This window comes from Stylophora pistillata, chromosome 8 (assembly GCF_964205215.1).
Source record: "Stylophora pistillata chromosome 8, jaStyPist1.2, whole genome shotgun sequence".
Taxonomy (NCBI): domain Eukaryota; kingdom Metazoa; phylum Cnidaria; class Anthozoa; order Scleractinia; family Pocilloporidae; genus Stylophora; species Stylophora pistillata.
Window position 1 is genome coordinate 29,305,233 of NC_142526.1, and position 27,826 is coordinate 29,333,058.

Genomic DNA, 27,826 nt, shown 5'->3' on the forward strand with positions numbered 1-27,826 from the left:
TCCCTTCACTCCTACCCTTTCCTCTGGGGATCAGAGATTTTATTACAAACACAATCAGCGACAAATATTATTCCAGAAAAATTCTCTGTGGATTCGAGGTTCAAGTGTCACAACAACATCACTCTTTTTTCACAACATACTCATTTTATTCAAATTGATTACTTTTATACCAATGCTGAAAAGACTTGGTACCCCAGCCTGCGGCATTGGCCTTGCCTTGAACTTGGTATCAAAGAGAGAAAAATAGCTACACATTATCTAACAAAAGGTGATACTTATTATGTTAACGCCTGTTAAATAACAGGTCCTATCGTACTTTTCTCCTTTTGTATTACACAACAAGAATCACTGACTCTTGAACTTGTCTTATTTTGGCATAATGAAAAATATTACATTGTACAGCGGGTGAGTTGAGTAACGAAAATTTAACAGCAACAGGACAGGATTTAGTGAAAGATAACTCCCTTGCAAACTACGAAACCTGCAAAGCATATTTTTCTTTCATTCAGACACATTACAAAAAGGATTAATACAGTGTCTTGCTTATACAATATTTGGCTAATTTGGGATAAAACGAGTGAATCCGAAATCTTTGAAACGTGCTTGCAACAAAACTGTTGTAATAAAAGCTGACAAGATGCATGATGGGAAAAGCTGAATATTGTTAAAAAGTCTCAGTTGAAGTCAAAAAATAATCAAGAGCACAAAGACTGTACACAAAAGTTATGCAGAAGAGAGCATTCCTTCCACTCCACCCTGCTATTGAGGGTCTTTAAGGCAGTATGATCCCCGGAAAACCATTTTTACTACAACAAAGAAACCACTCCTCACCATATCAACAATTACTTCTCTTTCTAACATTACAAAACTTTAATTAATACGCTATCAAATTTCTTGCACGTGTAAAATAATCACTTTTCCATGGATTAAAGTTTAATTGAATAGTTCCCATGAACAGCAAACATTTTTCTTCGAAACTGCTGAGAGTTATTAACCTAAAAACAGAGAGAGAGAAAAAAGACAAGACTAATTTTGACTACAGTCATTCAGTGTCCTCCACAGCCATTCTTTGGGAAGCCACTCTGGTGCAAGGTGGAGTGCCACATTACAATGATCAAAGCCATTGAGCCACTAAACTCAGAAACTTCGTTTTAGTAACTAAGCTGATAATGTAAACTGATAGAGTTTCTAAATGCATCTAGAGGGTCCAGAAGTGAGCAGTACTTCTTGTCCCTTATCAACCATCTCATGGCTGAGGAAAAGAAACATTTGTTTGCAGAAAATTTTCAAAAGGTACAGCCCCACTGAAGTTATTATATTAGCTGTTTCTTCTGTAGATTGATGGAATTCCACAGGCTTCCAGGTCACAAAGCCATCCCCTTTAACAAAAATATATATTTCAGAGTTTCGAGTTTGGCAACAGAATTAAGGCCTACCTTGGACAGGTGTAGCTGTGTGGTGTTGGCTCAAAGACTCTACATGGCTTCAAATTCATCAACCCTCTGCTTAGTATTTCCTTGCCTGATTTGCTTCAGCGTCTTGTATTTATCTCTTCCTTCTTTCTGGTTCTGCATGTGGAGTTTGTCGTAACTGGAGTAATTCTTTTCTTCTTTTCGGAGATCCTCTTGAAGTTGCTAAAACCATACAGAGTTCAAACATGTTGAGAATAGTTTGACTTAAGCATCAATGACCTGTAAAATTAATTCTTGACCACATTGCAAAGTCTAATCCTGATTGTTCTTAACTCATAGAGAAATGGAAATAAGTTGGAATAAAAAAGGTTTGAAACCCTTTAGGGAAAAACTACACAACTTGACTGAGGAAGGGAGTCCAGTTCTTGTTTGAACTATTAAGGGTTTAAGAAAGGGAAGATTTGAGAAGTCAGCATTCTTCTGTATCTGTTAATTCAGCATACCCCACTTACAGGCTTTGTAACCTTTTTCAAGCACTTTTCTAGGACTCCAATTGATTTGTCCACAACTCCAAATTTCACCTTAAACCTTTTATTCCCAAGAGTTCCAGTCAAAATTCATTCTTCTAACTGTCTACATAATACATTGCTCATAATGAAATTTGGACAACTTTACTGCTCGAGTTAGGCAGATTTCAAGGACATTTCAGTCCTGGAAATGTTGACATAAAATTTCAGCACTCTCCAGGTTTTCCAGGACATGTACAAACCCTGCACCTAATTTATAGTGCTTAGCATGTCAGATAATTCACTGAAGAACAAATTGGATGTTAACATGTCGATAAAGATGAAATTCAGGGAGGGATTGCTGACCATCACAATCCTTTTCACCATCAAATCTATACTGTTTACAATGTGGGAAATTTTAGTCTTCTTGAGCATCCATGGGTCCAATTTTAACATTTATCTAGATTATTGTAAACTTCAATTGGACCACTGGAAATGTAAATGTCTGTGTAAGGAAGAAAAATTGAGTACTTGCACTTTTGGAACCCTAATATTCTAAAAGCTCAGCGATCACTGCAGTGATACCTGAAGCATTTTTCGCTGCCGTTCATTCTTCTCAGCCTCTGTTAAACGATTTTCTTCAGATCTGTCTCCCTCTACGAGGGGATCTATCTCAAGTTCTGTTTCAAGTGTTGTTTGTGTTTCCTCCATTTCAATGTGATCCTCTTTCACCTGGGCAGCTAAAATAGCTTGCTCTTCTAATTGTTCTGCCTTCTCCTGGAGCTTCTTTGTTTCTTCCTGTTGGCTTTCAAGCTTGAAATATGCAAAAAAAAAAATACAAGTTAAGTACTAGGTTAAATGTTACGTGCCCAGCAAGAATCCAAAACCACAAAAGTTGCAATGCTGGAAATTGACAATGTTCAAGGGATGTCCACCTAGTTGGCAAACACAGGAGGGATTTGAAGAGAAAATGATGCAACACAAATAAATGAAAGCTCTTAATCAAATTACTCAGCCAAAAAGAATGACTTTATTAGTTGGAATCACCTGGTATATTTAACCCCTTAACCACCTAGCTGTACTACTGAGTACTTCATGCAATTTACAGTTTTCATGAGGTGCTCAGCACATCAAAATCCCTGGCACCGAAGATTCACCGTAAAGAGCACTCTAAAACTCAAAACAAGTTAGAATTCTAACAGCCAATAAGTCAATTTGCATTGGCACAAGACTTCTCAGTGAAGTTGACAATCATTGGGTCAAAGAAAATTCAAAATTAATAGAGAGATAACAGCCAAAAACCTTACACTGATGAACAAAAGTTGCAGAATACAACTAAATGCATTCACTAATTATTTCAGAATAAAACAGTGTAGGTGTCCCTTTAAGGACAAAAATGCTCACCTCAAGCCTGATCCTTTCTTTTTCTTCTTGTGCTACTCGTTCCTGTTCCACTAACCTATCGAACTCCTCCTGTTTCTCTGCTATTTCCTTGGTCTGTTTGAACAGTTAAAAAGGAAAACTTAAGAAACAAGTAATTTCCCTTTGTACAGTTAGAACAATGCTTAAAGTTCCTTTAAAATAGTGACCACTACACAATTGAGTTAAGATGTACACGCCAGGGGACTAACTGTGGGGACTTGTTTCAGGGAATAGTCTGCTATAAGATTTCCATGATAGGACAAGGTGCAGGACAAGTCCCTTTGAGGGTTCACATATTCGGACATGTTACACACACAAAATTGAAAAGTTTAAATTGATAATATTGTGCAAGACACAAAAGTAAATTACAATTTTCAAAGGTCATTTTTGTACTTTTTAGGAGTTTACTTCTTCAAATTAAGAGTTAGCAGAACCATCTATTGCTGATATGAAGCAGGGCTTGCCTCTTTAATTACCACATCAAACATTTTCAACATGGAATCAAAGAAATCCTAACCCCTTTCTGTTGGAAGAATTGACACTAAAATTTAAGCTGAAGCATTACTTTAACCTAACTGATGTAAGAGCTCTCCTAGGCAATTGCTGAGAATAACCCCAGAGTAAAACTTGTGATCATTTCACAAAGTGTGCTGGCTCACTCCAATCAATGGTGCAGATTATGAAGGCTCAAAAAACAAATTTTCATTGAGTTCTGTTGTAACACAGTACTGTAGAGAACTAAACATTTTTTGATCCAGACTGCTGCTTCTAAGAAACACTTTGGTTTTTCTTTTCTTTATGTAAGTTCTGGACATACCAATTTCTCCTTATCCGCTTCTTCTGCCAACTGTTTTCTTTTCATTTCTTCAAGTTCTTCCTGTTGTTTCCTTTTTTGCTCTTCCTGTTTACGTGTCTCTTCTTCAAGTTCAGCCTTTTTCCTCAGTAATTCATTGGCTTTGTCCTCTGCCTCTTGCTTTTCTACAACAATATCAAAACCACACCAATGCTTAATTTTTTCAGTGGAAATTATGTTTTTTAAAGACAGGACAGACCTTGCAGTTCAAATAGTTAAAGCATTCAACCAGTCAATGAAAACTTAACCCTTTCACTCCTTGAGGTGAATAATATGTAACTTCTCCCTATAATATCCACACATTATCAACCAAACAGCTAATGAGAATACTCAAACTCAACAGATAGAAGTAATTTTCTTAATCTAAAACCAAATTCTTGTTACTAATTTAAAGGAAATGTATAGCAGGTTAGGGGGGAGAGGGGAGAATTCACAATAACATCTTGGAGTTACAGGGGTTAAGTTTTGAAACCTCGGTGACAGACTGCCATGACTAACACTACATTTCCAATGAGTGTGGTGTTCACCTGATAGAAGATAAAAGTTGGATTCTTGCAGTAACTCTTCACCAACTGCTGCTGGTAGTTGAAATGGAATTTGGAGTTTTTATTGTAAAGGGACAAAAATCAGACAACCAAAAAACCTGGAAAAACCTACAAGGAGGCTTAAGGACCAACCCTAAACTCAACCCACCACATCTACGGCTGACATAAGCACTTTGAGCCCAAAACTCTAACCGCTGCATTAATTTTTGAGGCTTCAATATCAGACTAAACTGTTGAAACAAGTTACCTTAAATTGTTATATCATGCAGATTAAAAGAAATATATTGAATCCCCTGTCCCCTTCCCTATCCCCTTCAATCAGTAGCGCCTGTCTCTCAAAGAGGTCTATACTTGATATAATGCCAACATTTGATCTGGGAAGGGGCTAGAAATCATGTTTAAGAAATCTAGGGGGCAAGTGATTCATTCATGGCTTAGAGCTAAGTTTTGTATCCCCAAGTTTTGTCTAAGAGTACAGACTCCATCAAAATAACTTTGACTATGTACCTCTTGCTTGTCTTTCCTTGTCAGCTTTAAGATTAGCTATCTCTAGCTCGAGCTTCTTCCTCTCTGCCTCAGCCGTTTCACGCGCTGTCTTTTCTCTTTCAAGCTTTTGTCTGCAGCAAGGGCACAAGACATAAGGAAGGACAAATATATACCACTTATTGTTTTTAAGACTAAGAGTTCAGCAGATTAAGGCAAGTTTGTACATCTTTCTTTGCCAAATTCCTGATGTAAAGATTTTATATCAATTTGATAACTCTAAGTTATGATTATGCATGATTACACCAGTCTGTAGATATCAGACCCAGCTGCATTACTTGACTAGTTTTTGGCATGGAGAGCTAGATCAATACAAAAAGATAACTAACCTTTCCTTCAACCTTGACTGTCTCTCTTCCATAGCTTGTGCTTTCATCTGCTGAACTTCAATTGTGTCAGGCTTCCTGCGTCTCATGTAAAGTTCATGATTTCCCATGCAGAGAGCCAGAATTCGCTTGTTTATTCTCAAGCGAGCCGCATAGAAAACAAAATCCTATTGAATTAATAGAAATTCAAGACAAAGAGAATCAAGACCAACTCACTGTCACTACAGAAAGAACATTTTGAATAAAGAAACTTATGTGAAATAGCGAGTTTCTCCTCCTACTGGGGGTAAATCTTGACACCTGGCAGCTAATTGGCTAAAGAAACATTCGACTACAGTTAACTTTGCCATTTAAAGCTTTACTAAAAAATATACAAAAACCAAAAACGAAAGCTTTTTATGAACGCAGCAGAACAGTTCAACACCCAAGTGACAATCCTTGACATGCACCATACAACTGCTTGGCCACAGCCCAGAAAACAATACACCATAAAAGGCCCCCAGCATCCCCTCTGTACTGCTAAACAGAGGATGTTAAATTAAAGAACCCATCCCCTGTTAGCCAAATAGAAAATACCCTCTTACAGTTAGTGGAAAATGCAAACACTTACTGGAGCTTTTTTGTCAATAGGTTTGATGATAAATTTCTTGTCATTAAAGGAAATGTTTCTGATCTCACTCCAAGGAAATCCAATCTTGGGAGTCAGCCTGAAGAGCAAAGCGTAAGTGTAATGTTTGAAATTCACCACTGAAGTGGATAAAAACATTATTTTTGGCAAGAATTTAGGAAAAAATCAAATTAGGATCAAAGTAAACAGACTGTCTAAGGAAACATCAGCTTTTAACCTTAACTTTAAAGTGGAAGCACCACAAAAACCAAATGTAACTTACTTGTCTTCTTTTTCATAAATGTTCAAACCCAATGCATCAACACCAAGGAAGAGTTCTGTCCCTCTTTTATTTTTGATATCAAAATAGTTCACTCCATACATTTCTAAATCCTGGGCAGCCTTTAGGTACTCGATCATGGCATCCTCTCTGTTTAATCAACAGTGAAAAAGTACTTTTAATTGATACTAGCTGAACAATTCTTGGAAAACTAATGAAAATTGCAATAACTGAACAGTCTTTGACTCATTGGAGCCTTACACCTTTCCAAACCTTCTACTCCAACCCTCCCACTCCCTTCTTTCTCCCCAGAAACAAAAACACTTTCAGTTAGGCTACACAGTAAACATTTCCAAGTGGATGAACTTAGATTTAAGGGTCCATAGTATGTTAGCTCAAGAGAACACGACTGCACATTTCAAAGATGTACTGAAGGAAAGTGTGACACCCCCATTACAGAGGTAAAAATGTTCTCAAGTTTTTTCATTTTGCACTTGAGCTTATGTATTTAAAGTAACCCTTTCTTTCAGTGGCACTTTGTTTGATTGAAAAGTAACAAAAATTGTTTCCAGTATTCTTAGAATTTTTCATTCTTAGTCAATACACAACACAAGACCCCAAAATGCTTTAGTTTCCCAAACCTTCTCCATGACTTGGGGCATTTTCTTTGCAAGTGGGAATTTCTTGTTTTGCTGCATAGACTTCCTCTTATTAGCATTTTCAGAAATGCAAATTTGGCAAGTACTTGTAAATGGAAAGGTAATGATCTTAGTGGAATTATATGGGTATCTTCAATGTACTGCTGCTCCCAAACAAGTACAGGAACCCCTTCCCTTATTTAAAAATTTGTGTTCCTATTCAATAAACCATCAATAGGTAAAGTTAAACAAAAATCTTAGTCCAGGTTCTATTATAGAGGAATGACCTTTAGTTAAAAAGGTATCATTCCATGCAAGTTTTGTCATACCTTGACAGGATAGCATGTTCACCCCACCAAACTGAGACCCTTCCAGTAACATCATCTATCAACTTATTGGTGATAAATCTACAGAATAGAAATACTATTGATTACATTTCTGAACGTAATGTCCATAAAACAAATGAAACTAAGCACCATCCCCAAGAACTGAGAGAGAGAGAGACTTTATTTCAAGAGGGTAGCACGTGACAGTAGTTAAACTGATAATCCTGTGGCCCTCTATTAACCCACCCATCCCACCCCAGGGGAGGACATCCATCACACAGTAATCTCCTGTGTGGGAAATTAACGTCTCCTACCCCAACCCTGCAGGAGACGGGACCTCCATTTATCCGTCCCTATCCAAGAAGACCAAAATATCTAACCATTTCTTGATGTCATAGAAAGGTAACAAATTCTTCTTAATTATTTTAAGACTCTGAGTGTTGGTCCGGCCGGGACTCAAACCCTCGACCTCCCACACAACAGTCCAGCGCTAATATACAATTCTTCCACTTCGAAGAACTAGCAGCGTAGGCTGAGGCATTCAACATTTTATAATTCCTCTCGGTCTGAAACAAAGATGAACCAATGACACAGAACCTCTCTGAGGACAGTCAACCTGTAGATTCCTGACTAAAGTAGTCTCAAGATAATTTGATTTTATCAACTAATAAGAGTATCTAAACTGATGTTTCAAGCCTTGGTCATTCATTCTCTCTGACAAAGGGCTAACTCTCCACACATCAGCTATTAGTCTAATTTCAGAGCTAAGCCAAGTGTTTCCAGCAATCTGATTGGTAGAGCGGTTCCTTATGTGACCCTATATAAACCGCTCCACGAGGTTTGTATAAAATGTTAAAATAAAATGTTAATAAATGTTACGAAAATGTTATGTTAGAAATTTCTCTGTTGCTCAGCTCTGACATTATACTAAAACAATTATTCACCTCGGGTTCGGTGAATATTGTCGAATAATCCCCTCAACTTCATCTTGAGGATTATTTGATATTCACCTCACCTTCGGCATATAATTGTTAATTATAAACTCAGTTGAAAAAACCACATTATCTTGCAATATTGCCCTACCAACACAGCACCACAGTTTTTTTTAGAAACTTACCCCTTGAAAGTAGTCTCAAATGACCAATCAGAAAGAAGGATTCCATACAAACAGTCCGAGTTAAGAAAAAGGCATGTAAACAAGTAATTATTGTTTAAGTCTGACATCAATCCTTTAATAAAAACCCAACTTTAATTTGACCTTCACATGACAAGCCAAGAAAATTTCCAATTACTCACAATCTTAACTATCATCTATGATACCCTCACCTTTCAGGCACTAATCTTTCATGTTTCAAAAATTCAGGAGAGTGAACATCAGAATTGTATGTCCCATGCTTGGCATGTAACTAAGTTGAATAAATGAATACATAATTAAACAAAATAATTAACAGTAATGTTCACGATAGAGGACTGATTACAATATATGAGAAAAGAAAAAAATTAGCATTACTAAATAGGAAAAACTATTAAAATAATAAAGACCTAAAAATTATGAGAGCAGATGTAGACCAGCTACAACAAGGGTGAAGTCTTCTGCAACCTTGCGTGATTTAAACGGAACTCTAGAATCTCTTGTGCATCTCTGTACAGTTCTTAATATGGCAAATGAAAGTTGTATTCGTAGCCAGGAAATGACACTGGCATAGGGTTCATTATTCTTGTTCGAAAGCTTCTTTGCAAGGGTTCTTAAAAAGTAATAATAATAATAATAATAATAATAATAATAATAATAAAGTCTTTTACCCACCAAACAATAAAAATACATACATTTTGTTACAAGTGTAAGAAAGTTTAAAAAGGTGAAAAGTAAGAATTAAAAATTGAGCATATTACATAGCTAATTCATATTAAAAACTAAACAGTTAATAGGAGTTCTTAAAATGCATTGTGTTGATCTTAGTTAATATTAATCTAAACTCCTTCCTTTCTACAACAGTACCTAAGTTCTACAAAACCTATGTGGGAAAATTTAGCTTCTGTTCTAATTATACTTGGAGACTGGTCAAATTAAAACAACCTTAGTAAGTCAGAGTGAAAGTCAAGTATTTGTTTTTTCCTCTTCTAGACCTACTAAGTGTCTGAAAACACCTTTTTCCAGTGTTTAGATCATGTTGTATACCGTGCAGAGAAGGCCAGGGAGAAGGAAAGTTCATGGACGAAAAAGGGGAAGGAGAGCTATCAAAAACTATGCATTCACTCAGTCTTACGCGTAATGAGGTTGTAGTTGGAGAGCCACTGACACTTATTTCCTCATGAATTTCTTCAAAACAGTGTGGGAGATAATCAAGAACAGGGGAATACTTTGGATTGTACATTATCACATTATAAAACTTATGCAAGTATCAATTTAGGAACACCACAATATAAAGATATTATGGTAAGTGACATTTACTGACACAAAAATATAATGTGTTGTAGTCAACTTACAGCATATGAGGACAACAAAACTGCAGTTTCTGCAGGACAAAAAGTTCTTTCTGCAAGGATGTCCTCCTTTACTTGCAAGAAGAAGAGTCGCTACAAAACAAGAAAGCACAAGTCAGAATTCTCGTTACAAATCTACAAGTGTATCCACCACCTTCATTGACATGGAAACTGAGGAGTTCACGGTGGATCATTCTTACACTGCAATCAGTGTGATGTAATCCTAACAGGAATATGCAGTATTTTGAAAGATTCAAAAAGCCACCAATTAAGGTTGTATATCAGACACCTCCAAAAATTTTTTAGCAACCCCCGTGAAACAATAGACCTTCTAAAATCGATGAAAGAGCACACAGTATGCTTCTCCGAGAGAACTAAGGGAAGTTTTCTTTTGTTACATCGCAGTTACTTCTGATATAGTTTGTGATGATTTGACAGCATAATGTTTTTCTTCTTCAAGTAATGAGGCTGACTGGTTCCTTATCGAGACGATTGGTTGGTTTCCAAAAGCTATGATATTTTATCCTTGACCATTTTGACGAGTTGTTACCTCAGCAGTTAAATGCTTTGCATCTTCTCTGTTATTGTGTTTCTCCATCAACAAACAAAACAAATTATTCTTTCTTGGCACAGTGAGGCATGACCAGTTGACCTCGTCACTGGATGAAAATAATGGTATGCTTTCCAAATGTGATCATCTACACCCCAAGTGACTTCCTCACAAAATAAATGAATTACATCCTCTCCATTGAATTTCATTGTAAGGAAAAACCACAACTTTCTAATCAGAGGGTTAATCATGTGAGGATTTGATGGTATTTTGAGCAATTTTTTTACTGAACTCACCCTTGTGACCTCTTGTATGAGTTCCTCTGACACATCTTCGGGGTAAAATTTTGCACGAAATTTGAACTGAAGAGGTGATTCTTTCTTGACATCCTGACTTTGAACCTAATTATTAAAAAAAAAAAAAAAAACCAATATCTTCTGGGTGAAATTTTGTGCAAAATTTGAACTCATTAAAAAAAAAACAAACATGTGAAGTTTACTGTCCTACATTCAGTACAAAGGCAGCTTACAATTAAAGGCACAAATGAAAACATCTTATCTATCCTCTTTCTATCAACCATAATGTACCTTACAAACATAACAGCCTGTACACAAACAATATCTCCTTCCACAGAAGAATATTAGATACTATTTCACTTGCTGAAAATGCTAGTACCATACTAGAGTTGGAAGGCTCAAATAAAGTGAAATATCTGAAGAGCTAAGCTTAGACAGCTTAATCTAAAGCTTTCACAGTTCATATAGTATAACAAAAAAAAAACACTGTACTAAATAAGAAAAAAAAAAACAGGCATCCAATCAAGGCTCCTTGCAGCTTGAACAAATGAAATTGACTACAAGTTCAACATTTTTGGTGTTTCAAATAACATTTACATAGCTGCATGATAACCCACCAAGGAATTTACAACTCATAAACAGAACAATGCATGTCAGAATGAACAATTGTTTCAGGATGATACAATCAAGTATTAAAATGCTGAGTTCAAACAGAGAATTTACTACCATTAACACGTTTATGTTTTTATGCACATTGGGCATAGACCTGATGTAAAATACAGCAGATACACTCTGGAACAGACAGGTGAAAAAAAAAAAAAAGACAGAAAAAGAAACAAACTTACAATTAATTCTCATTTTGTTCAAACAGCATAGAAAAACATCCCCCATTTGAATAGTTTTCTCAGGTTTCAAATCTATTTTTCAGAAGTCATATGTGATTGTTTGTGAAAGCTATATATCAATCTCAGTTTTGGAAATAGTTGAGATAACATTTTTTTCACCTTGTAATAAAAGTTTGAGAGTGACACATATCATTAACATAAGTGTTTCAATAAAACATTTGAACTTGTGAAGGATGAAAGAGGCATGATTGAATTACTAAGATCACATACAAGTCATCTCAAGTTGATAAGCCATCATGTCGCTTTAGGGTGGTCAAGTCAAAGATATAATTATATCTTCCAATTTCCAAACAAAAACAAACTTGCTTAAATAACAATTACCTAACCTTTTAGAGGAAAGACTAACTGAAAAATTCAGTACTACAGTAATAATGATAAGAGCTGATAAATCAGTCTCACTACTGCTAAATTATACTGCACAATAAAATAATAACTTATTCCTTTGTAAATCAAATCAAGCAAGTATGTTTCCACTGACAAAACATTTTGGTATCATTATCTGCATGTTTATCAATTTCAAGGTTAATTAGCATAGTTAATCAAATAATTTCCCAGGGAGTCTGGAATAATTAAGACCAAGCAGAGCTTACGAAGAGTCAAAACCATTTGTATTCTGGGAGTGCTTAACAAGTGCCATTTACTGCAACGTCCTCAAGAAATCACTTTATCATTTGTTGAAGACATAGATTTCCCTTCATTTTTCTGCACTCAATTTCAACTACCAGCCCTGTTTGCCATGTTCTGAAAAAGGTGATCATGCTGAAATTTTAACATTTATACATGTTCTTAACAAAATGAAATACAATGGCTTGAATGAAACTCAGCCATAGAGTCATATTTTATAAGAACACTTAAAGGGGCTTCATTAATATTTTCTGCAGGAGGGCAACTCGTTTTCACAGGCGGGAAAAACTCTTTGAACTGAACTTCTTTACTAGATAAACTTTCCTCCAGACCGTCAAATCAGGTGGGCAAAACCGTCCTCACAACCGGTCAATTTGCCCGGTGCCTGGCCCTTAATGAAACCCCTGCACTTAATCAGAGAAGTGCATCAAAAGCAGATTCACAAATTTAGAGCAGATGATGAAATAATTCTAATTTAACAGTAAACTGGTGAGGAAAGACATTAATCATGAATAAAAATGGCACACAACCATTTCAGAATTCAGAGACATTATGTCACAGTCTGCACTTCTCTATTAGGAAGACACCTAATTTATGGTCTGACCATCTCAAGTTTTAAAAGCTGTCATGGTTGCTTTTGGTTTAGTTTTCCCTCATGGATGTTTTTTTTTTTTCCAGTCTAACAAACTTTTATTTTAACAATGGATTGACAGGCTGTGGCTAAAATGTCATATTGTAGCTCTTAAAATTAAATCTATTCTCTACTGAGGTTTTCGTTTCAACATATAACATTTGCTCAGAGCAAGAAGGAGCTTGCCTCAATGTGCCTCCAATCTGTACCTGCAGTTCTACTTATTTTTTTAATATATTTATTTGGCTGAAACAACTGATTCTCTCTCTTAATATCTACAGCAAAATGATACCACAGTAAAGAGTGAATGTTAATGAGCCAACCAGACAATAGTGTCATAATAGTGTCTTGCAATTTACCTGAGTGCCTATTTGTGAGCCAAAACCACATAACAATCGGCTCTTGTTTCCTTTCAAATGCAGATGCAGAAGATGCAAGGACTCAACCTGGTGTTTCGTAATACTAAATATGCATTTCATTTCCAAAAAATTGGAATTCGAACCATACCTTCTTGTTTAGCTTCAACCATGTCTCGTATCCTTTGGTGTCTGTGTATTGCAGACCGAAAAACCAAATCTCTCGTAAGCCTATCGTCTTCACGACCTGGAATAATAAATTTAAAGTTTTGAAAACATATGGCTTAAAACAAGCTTGGTTTCACAGATGTTGCTCCCCCATGGAGAATTGAATACTGATTGGTAAATAGTTATTAAACTATGCACAGTATCGAGAGCGCTGGGCGAGTTTAAATTTCAAGATTTATACCTGATCAAAGAGCTGTTTTCCCGTTGTGCTTGGCTGAATTGCAAACTCCAGCTCAGCATCCATGGTCGTGACGCGAACGTTCAGCTGAGGAAATCAACAATCGCACATATCAGACGTAGAATCGAAAATGAATGTATACAAAGTGTATACTTTCTGTTCCACACGGACTGTGCGAAAATCTGAAGTCTGAAGCAGTTAAAAAATTGACTGTAATACGGACTCACCACTTTCGGCATGTTGATGATTCTTGTCTTGTCACCACAAACAAACTCACAAACTTAAAATGAATTTCCTTGACCGGCAGCTAAGAGGTTAAGATTGAGCTGCAATACAAGAGAACACGAAATTTAACAGGGCTGAAATTCACAGTCACGCACGCTGAACTTTTCAAGCGAAACATTCCGGGAGTGAGCCGCATCTCAAGAAATCGCCGGGATAATAAAATCCCTCACGTCGGTGAAGTAGTCTGAAAAACTTATCTTGCAGGCAGGAACAATGTTCATCAGCGGTGAATTACAATTACAAGTTCAGAAATGCATATGCCCGCGACGAATTCAAACGAAAGATTGAAAACTCCGTTGATATTGGAGTAGAGAAAATCAAAATTCCTAGTAATATCCTCTGAGATTTTCTGTCTAGTCTTACTCACCTCTAGAGAAAAATAGTGAAGAAATAAGAGAGGTTCGAGCCAAATGTTACCGTAAATCTCAACAGTTTGGCTCGCTAGTATGGGCGTAACTCAGGGACCAAGAACAGCGCGAAGCAATATATTGAGTCCCCTCTGGGTACAAATGAAGAGGGTTGACATTCGGAGGACTGGAACCCATTTCCGGGCCTTCCCCACTTCATTCTTCATTTGGGACAGCGTTTCCGGGAGGAAAAACAATAAAAACCAAAAAACAAAAACCAAAAATAAAGCCAAGAACCGAAAATTTCTTGAGCTCATGAAAATCTTAATGGTTAATTGAAGATTTCTTTGCCAAGTTGACGATCATAAACTTCTGACGATATTTTTTCTTTTTCACTCAGTGCACTTCTGGAATTTTCTGCTGTGAAAGAATTTCCATAAAATTGTTTCATTTGTAGTCCTGTCAAAATTACACTTTGCATATTTAGTTCCAAAGACTTAAGATGCGAACAGGCTTGTTTATGGATTGCTTTGTATGGGTAATCAACATGGTTGATATTAGGCACGCCACGGGTATGCATAATCTCAAAGTGATTGATTTCAAAACTTCGTCGAAGATTTGGGTCAAACGACTAAATATACCGAGATGTGTGGACTGAGATTACCCTCTAAATGTTATTAAATGTTAAACGATTGCAATTTCTCCCACTTAGTAAAAGTCATTTGCGTAAACCATTTATTTGATGTAGATTTCGGGACAAATGTTGCGTGACCAATTATGGTCAAAACTTAGGAATAATATTAATATATGAAATACGTCACATTTCTAACAGCTTTAGTTCGATTTCATTTTCTGCCTCGGCTCTTTTCTTTAAAAATAAAGAAACGCGCAAGACGTAAGTATGAAAATATTTGAATTCGAAGTTGGGAGAGAACCACGAGTAATTAAAACATCATCAGTGCGACATGAAATTATGAAAGATTCCAAAAACTCTGCTCGAATATTCCCCTCAAAGTTTCTCCCCACGAGCAAACTTGCTGAGGATTTTTCACCAGAAAGAAAAATCAGAACTAGTGAACAGGTCAAATATTCGCAAGTATGTAAGAGTTCTCGAGGATATATATTCCAAAGTTCCAGTAGAATTTCCCTAAAAAAAAATCCAACAGTTCAAATTATTCGACAAGCACGAGAAGAGCGTTGACTTACCTCTTACTGCAAACACGATGGATATGCTTTGTCTCACGGGCGAAAATAATTCTAACTTTTATAGAACGAGAAGCCGGGGTTATGTGACCTTGAAGGTTTAGTTTTAATATGCAAACGACGGGAAGTATTTGTAGTGGAGTGATAATTTGAGCATGACGTCATACATCTGCATGAAAAAGAAGTGTACACACTCTTTGGTAACCACGGCAACAAAAGATTGAACCAGAATCCAAAACACTTTGTGGGCGACAATTTATCCCATAGTTTGGATAGTTCTTAGTTGAAGTCATTCCGCATTTTCTCTCTGAAAGATCAAGTAAACATTCCGAGTTCCAAAAATTAGAAAGCCAATGACGGTTACAAACAACTCCAATTAAAAGTTCTGTGCTGTTACTAGTATCAAGAGAATAATGCATCATCTTTTCAGAGTTGACATTAATCAGTATCGCAAGCTAAAGCACATATTGGTGAACGTCAACTCTAAAAAATATGACGGACTTTTTTTCAAGAGAGTGGCAACATCATAGTACTTTAATTGGACCCTGTAAGAAATAGTTTATAACAGTTATAGTTAGTTCTTTACTACAGCATTATGCGTCAACTGGGATTCCACCTGTACTATAAAAGTTAAAGGCTCTTGATCGAAAAAATGATTATAAAATAGGGTGAGTTTTGTGAGGGAAGCCGAAAGACCAGAGATACTAAAACATTTGCTGCATTATTGCTAATAGATTTGATCCTGTTCTAACTTGATAGTATCAGAAGTCTGCCGAAATTTCTTTCTGTTTCCAATTTTTTGCGTGGGTGTTATTCGATGCATAAAAGTGGTAAAAACCATTGTATTGGACGAAGAATAATAAGTGATCTCTCATCTAAATTCTACTCGTGCAGAAAAGTTTGGGTTCTAAATGGAAGCACTACAACGACATGCTCAAGATAATAATAACGATGACGCTAACGATAAAAATAATTGTTATCTCCACTGGTGTAGACTTCCCAGTGGAGCTTAAACAAAAGACTGCTCCAAATTATCACGCTCTATTTTCTAATAGAACCGTCAGAATTTTGAGAAAGGTGTTGTAACATTTAACTCATTTTCAAAGGCGCACTCTCCGGACAAATTGTTGTTGCCTGGCTCCCCTAAAGACGTACAGATGATTGTTGTAATAAATAAGACGCTTGAAGATGTTAAAGTAAATGCGGTGGTCGTTACCTAAAGTCACTATGGCTTTACGTCAACCTCGTTCCCAGGGCCCTTCCCTTAGTTGGGAATGAGGCTTTGTCCACTCAGTACTAGCCTCCTAACCAAGACCTTCATTTGGCCCGTCACGCAAGCTTCTCTCGTGACGAGCCAAAAGTGGCTAACTGAGAAAAACAGTATCAAAGCAATCCAATTTAAAACACGTCGCCAATTATTATATGAGGTGACGATGAAAGTCGACTGAATTTTATACGTGGCTTAACTGCGGCATGATGATGATCACGGTGATAATAATGATAACAATGATTGTACGCTGGTAAGAACATGTACTCATTGACTGAGTGGAAAGGCCGCAGGAAAAAAAAATATTTGACCCGAGGTCATGACGCACGTACGGACCAAGTGCAGCGAGATCCGTACGTCATGACTGGGAGCTAAACGTTTTCCCGCCCGGCCCGACCAAACTCAGTCAATAAGCATTTTATCGTATGACCACTAAGTGTTGAAAATTTCGAAAATTTTGTTTCAACTTAAATACTGGGACACGATAGACGGGGGCACGCATGCGCAGGACAACCATAAAAAAATTATTCAATCGTCTCCTTTGTTTTTCAAGTTCGACAAGAAGCTTACGATTCATCGAGAAACGCTACCTTCTTTTAACACTTTCTTTTTCCCTTAAAGTTTTTGCAACAAAGCCGTGTGACTGCAAGGCCAGACGACAAACGCGTGAGAAAGGACACTTAGAAGAAAAAAAGAGGTACGAATCGTTGCAGTGGAAGCTTACCAGGCAATACCATGGCCGTACGATCGCGCAAATTCACTTAAGTCATAATAAATGTACTGCAGAGATGGAATTGTGAGCTAGATGTCGAGATGAACAGGAATATTTGATGGGCAACCCAATGATTACTGCAGATAATTAGGATCATAGTATTTACCAAACAATGATTATAATATAATATCTTGCATATCAACTTTTATAATATTTTAGTTACTGGCAAGGGAGACCATCTCATCTTCAAGACGGAAACAGTAAGCAGTTTAGTTCAACCTCGTTCCCAGGGCTTTTTCCCTCACTTGGGTGCAGGGCAAATAAGGGAAAAGCCCTGGGAACGAGGTTGTAGTTTAGTTCATGCAATTAATCAGGTCGTTATTTGATTGATTTATTAATCGTTTAACACTAATTACATCATAAACTTTGTCTTGAATTTCAAAGTCAAGATTATTTACGATGTTTTCTCATTTTCATCCCCAAACTACTCGTTTCTTTCGGCTCAAATGCAGGCTGGGAATGGGCGGTTCCCACGGTAAACACTGATATATCATCAGTGAAACTCTGTACAGAATGGCAGTCATTGACATGTCATTCTGAGGAAATTGAAATTAAATAAAAAGAAAAAACCAGCCTAGGATGTAGATCCTGGAAATGGGAACTGAGCGATAAAATTATCATTAGAAAAGACCATGGCCCAACTGAGTGTCGTCTCCAAACTTCTCGCCGACAAACATTTCAATTGCCTCAAAAGAACAGTCGTAAAAATATTTCTCGTTTGGATTTTTTTCCCTTTAGTAGAATTCAAAGTTGCATTTTCTCAGTCGAAAAAGAAATTGTCTGCACAATAAAATTTCTGAGTTGCCGAATAAACAGTGCTTATACTTATGATGCACGATCCTCGCAGTAGATACCGCTATTTATGCAATAGCGAAAATCAGACCTGAAAAAAATCAGGCCTGTACGGGATTCGAACCACTGACCTCTGCGATACTAGTGCAGCGCTCTACCAATTGAGCTAACACGCCAACTGGGAGCAGGCCGTTGAGTTGATTCGTAATAAACCCGTGAAAGTGATAAATCACATACAATGAAATATATGAAGTTCATATATTTTGAACTGCGGTATGTTGGAAATCCCAGTATAGCAACACTAGTCACTCGCGTAGTTTTTTTTTCCTATCTTTATTCTAGTCGTCACACGCTTCGTATCGCGTCGATCTTAGCCTATTCTTTTACAAACCCACAATATCGTAAAGACCACCCCTGGTTTCGCGTTGCGAGGTTACAAGGCTGACGTCACTTTTCCGACACCCTCCCCCCATTTGTCTTGGAAAGCAAATGTCTGTCGAGAAATGAACCTTATCCCTTAAATTTTATGAACGAATCTATCATCTAGAATTCTCAATCGATTTCCTAATCACACTAATCATTGATCAATCAGTAGCCATAGTGGCAGATGTTCAGTTCATAAGTAGAATGTTCAAGCATCCAATCCGCTGTTGTCATCCAATCTGTTTCGGTTTGGTTCACAGTTCAATCCCCTTCTTCATCGTGAGCAAGATCCTCCATACGTAATCTTGCTGCGACGGCTGCATCACGGGAAGGCCTGAACGCTGGCGCTTCAATGCGCAACTCGGTCGTTGGAGGTCTGTCACCGTCTCCCGGTCGATCACATGACAGTTCTAACGGATACAGCTGCTGTACTGCTTGCTCTAGATGTGAGGTCCCTGTGCGCAACTTTGCTCCCCGGACAACACCAACACGCCCTTTGATTAGTTCCGTGACGATCCCGACCTTCCATTTCCCGCGATTCTTGTCGTCCGACTTGATCAGCACGACCTCGCCCACACTAGGATTGTCTGGCTTTCCAGGATTCTTAAGACGATGGCGTTCGCGCAGCCCCTTTACGTACTCCCCCGTCCATCGTTTCCAGACGGCCTCCTTGCATCGTCTGAGATACTTTGCTCGCTTGCGTAATTCACCGTCTTCTATGCGGTGCGGTTCCAACTTGAGTAGTGCATTTGGTTGACCAAACAACAGGGAGTGGGGGGTCAAGATCGGTAGCTGCACATCGTCCTCCACGTAACTTAAAGGTCGGTTGTTGACTGCAACCTCTACGTTTAGTATAACCTCCTCTAACTCGGTCCACGTTAGGAACCCGTTTCCAATGGTCTTCTGTAGACTTCTCTTCGCCAATCCAACCATTCTCTCGAACTGCCCTCCCCACCAGGGTGCTCTGCTCAGGTTGAATTGCCACTTGATTTCCTGACGGGAGAGGAATTCGTTGAGGCGTTCGTCAGTCATCACTTGTTTCAGCCACTTAGCTGCCGCCACGAAGGTACTCCCGTTGTCTGAGTAAATCTTCTCTCGTCGCCCACGTCGGGCGATAAACCGTTTCAGGCATCGAAGGAATTCTCCCGTTTCTAGGCTGGGTTGTAGCTCAAGGTAAATACCTCTGGTCAGGCTACAGGCGTAAAGCGTTATGTAACCTTTGCCTTCATGATTCCTCCCCTTTCTATACTTCAGTGGTCCGGCGAAATCCACTCCGACTACTTGGGACGCATTTTCTCCTTCGGTACGATCCCTTGGTAGCTGTCCTGGTGGCGGAGCCGCGAACGCTGTGGGGCGGAACCGCTTGCAGCCGTTACAGGCTTTAACGACTCTTTTTGCAAGGTGTCGCAACCTGGGAACCCAGTACCTTTTACGAATCTTTGCCATTGTGAAGCTCACTCCCCCGTGGAGTGTCCTGATATGCGCGTCTGCAACCATCTTCTCCGCGAACGGATGAGACTCAGGCAAGTAAATGTTATAGTCTCCCTGAATCCGCCCTCGGCATTCCAGTAACCCGTCTGCGTTTTCTTGTAGGTTCAGCTGAACACAATGATCTTCGAACCGCTCGTCTCTCTTCAAATTCACCTGTGCTCGCTTTAGCCACAGGTGTCGCTGCATCTCGATCTCCTCTGTAGTGAGTGGTCCCTTAGATCTTCTCGTCTTTTCGCTCCGTAGGTTATGCATGAAACGTGTCACCCACGCACAAACCCTTAGGGTTTTCCATAAGTTGAACTTGATCAGCAAGGCGTCTAGGATGTCTGTCTTAGCTTGTGCTACAGCGAATACTTCCCGTATCACTTTTGCTTCCGCCTGACTGTCTGGTGTGGCCGTTGTCTTAATATCGGCTGGCCATCGCTCTCGGTCTAGTAGCCACTCAGGCCCTCTCCACCATAGCTCTTCATTTTCCACGCTTCCGCTCCGACTGCCAAGGTCAGCTGGGTTGTCCTTTGTACCCACATGACGCCAGTTTACTTCTGGGTGTTGCTGGATTTTCTGCACTCGATTGCTTACGAACTGCTTGTAACTCCCTGCTCCCTTGATCCAATGTAACGCAACACTGCTTTCCAACCAGCAGAACATATTTCCGACTGGGAAACCCTCTAATGCTTCCTTAACGTTCACAATGAGATTGGTCGCCATGTGACCTGAGACCAACTCGAGGCGGGGGATGGTGAGGCCTTGCTTCGCCAGTCTAGCTTTGGCTGCTATCAGCCCAACACTATCAGCGGATGGTTGAGATATGACACCGTACACTGCCGCAGAAACGCCTTGTCCGCTTGCGTCGCCGAAACAATGTAGCTCAATGTTGCTGATCTCTTCAAAGTGTTGAGGTATGGCTCTGGGTAATAATAATAATAATATAGATCAATTTCTATAGCGCATTTCCATGTAAATGCTCTAATGCGCTTTACAACACTGTGCGGGGGACTTTTTCCAGACTGCCGGCGGCAGTTTACAATTAATAAAGGAGAAATTTTTTACAGATGCCCCCTCCCCCCCTTCCCAGTAAACAGGCCAGACCACATCACAGTAATCTCGTGATGTGGGTTCTTTAACGTCCCTTGCCGAAATTAACTAATTGATAGGTGCAGGAGACGGGACCTCCGGCTTTACGTCCTATCCGAGAAGACGAAGCAATGTGAGTGAAGCGTCTTGCTTAAGGACACAACGTCAAGCCCCAGCCAGGACTTGAACCCGGGCCATCTGACCTAGAGTCCAGCGCACTGACCACTGGACTACTCACGCCTCACTGGGTACGGAAATGCTCACTGGTAGCTGTGCTTCCCATCTTGACCACTTGGTTCCCAGTTGGCCAGGAAGTTGAGCATCCCATCCGACTTTCAAATCACATCCGTCTCGGTACAGTAGGTTTCCACTCAATGTCATAGACGCTGCGAGCCATAACGGGTCATACACTCTTGCTATCTTCGCTAGTATCCCTCTCTTTGTCACTTGGGTGCGGTCAGTTGGGAAATTTATTTCAATGGTATCTTGTCGCTTGTTCCATGGAAGCCCGAGAATAGATCCCCCTCCTTCTTGAGGTGCGCCCAACTGTTCTTTCGCGAATGTAGTATCTTCGCTAAGAGACTCACCAGGGGACTCCACTGCCGGAACATTTGAATGCCACTTGTGCAGCTTGAATGAGGCTTGGTTTAAGACATGGGTAACGCCTGCTTTGACTTCAAGGGCAGCCTTTACGGTGGGTCCGCCGATGATAAGGTCGTCGACGTATAGACTCTTCTCTATTTCCCTCACCAGGTCCGGATTCTTGGTACGACAGGCTTCCAGGTGTTGTTTGATAACTCCCCCAAGAAGAAAGGGTGATGGCGCCAAACCAAACAGAGCTCTCGTGAATCTCAGTATTTCCACTCGCCTGGATTGCAAGTCCGTGATCCAGTGGAATCTCGTGGCATCCCTGTCTTCTTCCCGTATTCGCACTTGTAAGAACGCTTGCTTGATATCACCTGTTAACGCGACTGGGTGGAAACGTGCACGGACAAGAACAGCCCAAAGCTTGTTCTGCAACGGAGGTCCCGCGTGAAGGCACTCGTTGAGAGAAGGAGCCTTCTCTGAAGCTCGGGCTGAGGCGTCGTACACGATTCGAAGTTTGGTACTCTCTGCAGCCTTTCTCACCACTGCTTTATGTGGAATATAGAACTCCTTTCCCACTGGTGGGCCTGACACTCGCTCCACTATTCCCTCGTTAAGCTGGTCTTTAATTATGGCGTCATACTTCTGGAGTATTCCGTTCTTCTCCAGTTTCCGAATGGTACTTTCCAATCGCTTCAAACTTCCCGCTCTGTGGTTGGGCAGTGGAGGGTGGTTTCCCCTCCAGGGTAGCCCCGTCTCGTACCACCCCTCTGGCCCTCGTGTTAATTGTTCCTTGAATTCTTCATAAACATCTGCTTGATCTCCGCCTGGTGTGTCACGCAATCCTAGAACATCATAGTTGTTCTTAATCTGCCGCTGTCGTCTGGGTCAAGAACATATTAGAAGAGGTCAACTTCTTTACCTGGTGACATAATTGTCCATCCGAACTTTGTTAGCTCTGCAACAGGTTCGCCGGGACGTCCGATCTTTGGTATGGTTTCTGTCTTTATTTTCGCGTACTCGCTCGCACCCAGGATAATGTGGATTGGTAGCTCAGGCTTCTCGTCTCTGTCGTCCATGTATACCCCATCCAAGTAGGGATATTTCTCCAGTATCTCAGCATATCCTGGGTGGTCAAGTGATAGCAATGTACTACGGTCCAGTCTGGTGACTTCCGTTTCCAATCGGAATTTTCCATCAAGACTGCCAATCGTCACGCTATGAACTCCGATGACCTTGTTTGTTGACCCAAGCATCATCTCTATGCGCTTGAATTCTTCTCGTAGCGGTTTGTTTCCCAGGTGTTCAAGGATAGCTGACGACGCGTATGAGCTGCCTGCCCCAGTGTCTAGGAGTGCGCGGCACTTGATTCCATTTACTTCTACGACAACAACGGGATACACGACTCTCTCTGTTCCTTTGTTTTGTGCCGTCATAAATCTTCCCCTCGTTGTGTGACCGCTTGGTGGGGTGATCACATACTGACGTGTGATGTCGGCGTTGACAGTAATGACACCCGCGGTTTCTACAGCTGTCTGCTCTGTAACAACAACAAACATATGAAACATATGTATGAACTGCGGTTATGAAACGTATATGTGCACGATCCTTCGCAGTAAAGCACTATTTGAGCAATAGTGAAAATCAGACCTGAAAAAAATTTCAGGCCTGTACGGGATTCGAACCACTGACCTCTGCGATACTAGTGCAGCGCTCTACCAATTCGCTACTTTCGCATGACCCATAATGCCTTGCGCCTTGGGGGGTAACCTGGACTTCAGTGGGTGCCATCTTGGATTCTCGTCGGACGAACTGGTTGTTGACATGTTCTAAAATGGGTAAAAGTGACTTTTTTACTTTCTAACAAGCCAACTGGGAGCAGGCCATCAAATTAATTCGACATAAACCCGTAGATGATAAATCAAACAACAACAAACATATGAAACATATCTATGAACTGCGGTTATGAAACGTATATGTGCACGATCCTTCGCAGTAAAGCACTATTTGAGCAATAGTGAAAATCAGACCTGAAAAAAATTTCAGGCCTGTACGGGATTCGAACCACTGACCTCTGCGATACTAGTGCTTTACCGTACAGGCCTGAAATTTTTTTCAGGTCTGATTTTCACTATTGCTCTAATAGTGCTTTACTGCGAAGGATCGTGCACATATATGTCTGCTCTGTGTTTGTCACTTGTACAATTAAAACACAACAGTTTTTGGCTCAGAATTCGTTTGCGGTCTCCGACCGCGACAACTTTGGTGCAATTAGCGGATGTGTAATTCGTGTCATCGCAATAGACGCACCTGCGCATCTGTCTTCCACTTGCTTGTTGCTGGACCTGATAAGACCTTCCGCTCGGCGGCGGAACGCGTGCATTCCAGTCGTTGCGATCATTCTTCCTCTCTCCAACTTTTAATTGCCTGAATCAGTTTAGCGAAATCCCAGTCTCGCCAATCTTCGTGTCCCCGGACTAAGTCTCCCTTTATTCCTTTCAGTTTGTCTAACACCGCCCTCACATTTCCGGAGACTTCACATAACTTCCCAAGCGTCTCTAAGCTTTTTACATTGAACAGAAGCTTTTTGTAAAACTCATTAATTTCTTTTGGACTGGCGCTTGTGATGGTAGGCAAACCCATGATGTTGTTTACATATGCGTTTACAATTTCTGACGTTTTCCCGTACTCCGATTTTAGGATGGCTTTTGCCCTTTCGTACCCCTCAAGATTGAACGGGATTCCATCTATGTCCGCGCGTACCTTTGTAACAAGGAGTTCCTTTAGATGAGCGAACTTTGTCACTGCTGACAGATCTGTCGCGTCTATTTCCGCGGAAAATTTGTTCCAAAAAGAGAGCCATTGTTCGAAGGACCCATCAAACTTCGTTATTGATAGCTTTGGCAACTTTGCGTGCATTCCGGAATCGCCTGATAACCCTTTCCCTTTTTGCTACCTAATTCTTCTGATTTTTTTGTCGTAATCAAGCTTCATTTCCCATTGTGCCTTTTCAAACGCGAGTTGCTCCTCTCTCTCCTTCGCGATTGTCGCTTTCTCGCTTTCCTTTTCGGCCATTTGCGATTTTTTCTTCACCTCCACCAAACACTTCCCAAGGTATTCGATCTCCGCGTCTACACCCTCAATAACTTTGTCTATTTCATTGCTCCATGCACATACCTCGTCCATTTGCTCACCCTTTGCAATCTTCTTCTCTTCGATCTTTAATTTGATCTCGTCCGCTTCTTTTGCTAAACACACCAACGCGTCACGGTGTCTCCCAATAGTTGTCGCGTTTGCCTTGTCCACAATGCCCTTTCCCTTTTCTTGTTTGTACGCCAAAAGCTTGAGTTTTGCGTCCAAATCCTTCTGAAGTGCCTCTAGTTCCATGTCTCGATCTCAGTCCCGTCGGAGGTGCCAGTTAGTGTTGGAAATCCCAGTATAGCAACACTAGTCGCTCGCGTAGGTTTTTTTTTTTTCCTATCTTTATTCTAGTCGTCACACGCTTCGTATCGCGTCGATCTTAGCCTATTCTTTTACAAACCCACAATATCGTAAAGACCACCCTTGGTTTCGCGTTGCGAGGTTACAAGGCTGACGTCACTTTTCCGACAGGTGTTAGACACATATGATGCACGATCCTCGAATCGTGCATCATATGTATCTAATACCGCAGTTCAAAATATATGAACTTCATATATTTCATTGTAAGTGCTTATACTGTAAACTGAAGCAGTATGTGAAGTTTTTAAGTTTGTTTTTTTGATCGGTTAAAGACCGAGATTCCCTTTATTTTGGACAGTTTGTTAGCTTTTAAACGAACTTCATTCGAAATCGCGAGTTTTTGCCAATGAGCTTGACTGACTCGGGCCCGGCAAGGAAATAATGCCTAGGCGTGACAATATGTGAGCATTGCGTGATCACACTAAGCTTGTAACGTTATAAATAGAAACGTCCGCGCCCTTATTGTTCCGAGAAAAGGCGTCACACAAATTTCTGAGAAACTGAATTTGATTAAATAGGTTGGCTCATCGATCCGTTGAAAGGACATATATCAAAATGGCAAGTCTCGTGATAAATAGTTATGTTTGGGTTTGGTAAATTTGATTTGACCATCGTGGAAGTTGTGAATAATATCTCATTCGCCATCTCCATCTCCGTCGAATCGCAGCTGTGATGGCACGAAGCATGGTACAAAGCCTCCAAAGTGATAGAATGGCAATATCCGAAGAAGGACAAGTTGCTGTCATAAAGACACTTGAAAACTGCATAGAAATTTATGGTGAAGATGTCGATTTTGGTATTGAATGGATGGCAAGAAGGATTGCTGTGGGTTTATTGAAGCCTTGTGATCTTTGCTTCGCTCCAAATAACGCCCTTGTGGTCTCGGACATTGGCGATGACACACTCAAAATATATGACTTGAAAGGTGATCTTCAACTGAAAAATCAAATTGTTGTTTGTCGTGATACCTTAGGAAGGTTAATGGTACGAGAGTTAAACTCTGATTTTAGAATGATTAAGTTTAGAACTTCTGGAGTTCCTGTAACGGTAGTCATTGGCCCTGGACCTCTATCTCAACTATTTATAACGAGGAGAACGGAAGTAATTCTTGTCAACGTAGACTGGAACAAGGTTAGCCTTGTCAGCTACCTTCTTATTTCTTCTCCCCTAGATTGGCGATTATTGCAATTCGACAAAAGATCGATTTGTGATAATGTGAGCTCAGTGAAAGACCACAAAAACAATCACAAGGTTGGTGGGTTCAATCCTATGGCAATAACCGAAGCTCAGTTCTGTGGTATGTTTTACCACGTAGCCGAAACGAACCGCACAAGATTTTCTTGTCTTGAACGATCGAAATGCAATGTTGGAATTAGAGGGGACAGGAGGAAATTTTCCGAAACGGTTGTGATTTACGTTCGAATAACAGAGGAAAATGGTCGACTTTTATTTCACGCCAGATATGGCAACTGCTACGAGGGAGCTTACGAAAGTACGACCCATGCAGAATATTTTATGCTAGTGGACGATGATTTTAGAGAAGCGGTCAAAATTCTTCAAAATCAGAACGGAGGAGACATCAACTTGTTCATGAACAAACAGCCTTGCTATAAATCTACAGGACATGGTAAGAAAACGGACCTCAAGGTAAAGGAATGTGCTCAAGATCTGACCAATTTTTACAATCTTTATTGTTTACCTTACAGAGTAAAACTGACTATAAATTTGTGTCAGTTGTACAAGATCGATATGTCACCCAGCTCAGTCGATAGATCCCTGGCATCAGACATTGTAAATGCTAGAGTAGGGGTGAAAATGATGTTATCTTCTGGTATTAAGCTGCTGGCAATGAGAGAAGAATCTTGGAAATCGCTAGCTGAGATATCACACATTCCGTTACCTGCCTATGAAGGCAGTGATCGTCAGAAACTAGATCAATACATCGACCTAGTTATTTCCAAAATAAAAGGAACACCGTTTCATTTACTTACCGAATATTTTCAGTTAGATTTAGAAATTTAAAGAGCCATAGACCTTACTGCTCAATCTGTACTGTAATTTTGTCAGAAAGGGCATCCGAGAAAATCTTCCCTGTTGTTTAAAAAGTCAGATTGAGTACAACTAGCCTTTTTTGTTTTGTGCTTGTAGTTTAAAGAAACTAATTTTATTCTTAATCTTAAATTCGTCATTATGAGTGGGCCTATGACAGACCAGCAGTTATTGTTCAGTTTCCGAACCTTGTTGGATGCCTCTACCCTCTCCCTTCTGCCTTCTCTCTAGCTTACATCAATACAAAGGATATCCCTACCAAAAGTAAAACAAAATTTTGGGAAAAGGACCTTTCCTTTTACTGGCGCAGAAATTTTTGATAAACAT

At 39.8% G+C, this 27,826-nt stretch overlaps 2 protein-coding genes and 2 pseudogenes across 3 annotated transcripts; 1 reads left to right on the forward strand and 3 right to left on the reverse strand.

The window, feature by feature from the left end:
• Window positions 1–846: 846 nt before the first annotated feature.
• On the reverse strand, window positions 847–15,699 carry LOC111322917 (radixin). Of its 2 annotated transcripts, none has more exons than XM_022926159.2 (17): window positions 15,549–15,699; window positions 13,938–14,036; window positions 13,714–13,797; window positions 13,456–13,551; window positions 10,789–10,893; window positions 9,946–10,035; window positions 8,785–8,864; window positions 7,462–7,539; window positions 6,498–6,644; window positions 6,218–6,314; window positions 5,611–5,774; window positions 5,246–5,355; window positions 4,158–4,318; window positions 3,323–3,415; window positions 2,504–2,731; window positions 1,437–1,634; window positions 847–995 (listed from the first exon to the last, which is right to left on the reverse strand). In XM_022926159.2, the coding sequence occupies exons 2-16, from the start codon at window positions 13,947–13,949 to the stop codon at window positions 1,476–1,478; spliced, it is 1,704 nt and encodes a 567-aa protein (XP_022781894.1). In that variant the 5' UTR covers window positions 13,950–14,036; window positions 15,549–15,699; the 3' UTR covers window positions 847–995; window positions 1,437–1,475. The 2 variants fall into 2 exon arrangements, with proteins under 2 accessions (XP_022781894.1, XP_022781886.1); XM_022926151.2 differs by lacking the exon at window positions 15,549–15,699 and adding an exon at window positions 14,363–14,503.
• Window positions 15,700–18,576: 2,877 nt separating this feature from the next.
• LOC148725769 (uncharacterized) lies at window positions 18,577–23,595 on the reverse strand (annotated as a pseudogene).
• A 504-nt stretch (window positions 23,596–24,099) lies between these two features.
• On the reverse strand, window positions 24,100–24,876 carry LOC148725770 (uncharacterized; annotated as a pseudogene).
• A 1,114-nt stretch (window positions 24,877–25,990) lies between these two features.
• On the forward strand, window positions 25,991–27,639 carry LOC111322856 (uncharacterized). The gene has a single exon (XM_088730222.1). The coding sequence runs from the start codon at window positions 26,123–26,125 to the stop codon at window positions 27,470–27,472; it is 1,350 nt and encodes a 449-aa protein (XP_088586348.1). The 5' UTR covers window positions 25,991–26,122; the 3' UTR covers window positions 27,473–27,639.
• Window positions 27,640–27,826: the final 187 nt, after the last annotated feature.

Coding starts and splice junctions, on each gene's coding strand:
- LOC111322917 (XM_022926159.2), bottom strand. Junction 8,865..9,945: donor TTTTGTTGTCCTCATATGCT/GTAAGTTGACTA, acceptor TATTCAACTTAG/TTACATGCCAAGCATGGGAC. Junction 2,732..3,322: donor AAGAAAGGATCAGGCTTGAG/GTGAGCATTTTT, acceptor GCATATTTCAAG/CTTGAAAGCCAACAGGAAGA.
- LOC111322856 (XM_088730222.1), top strand. CDS start 26,123: ATGGCACGAAGCATGGTACAAAGCCTCCAAAGTGATAGAATGGCAATA.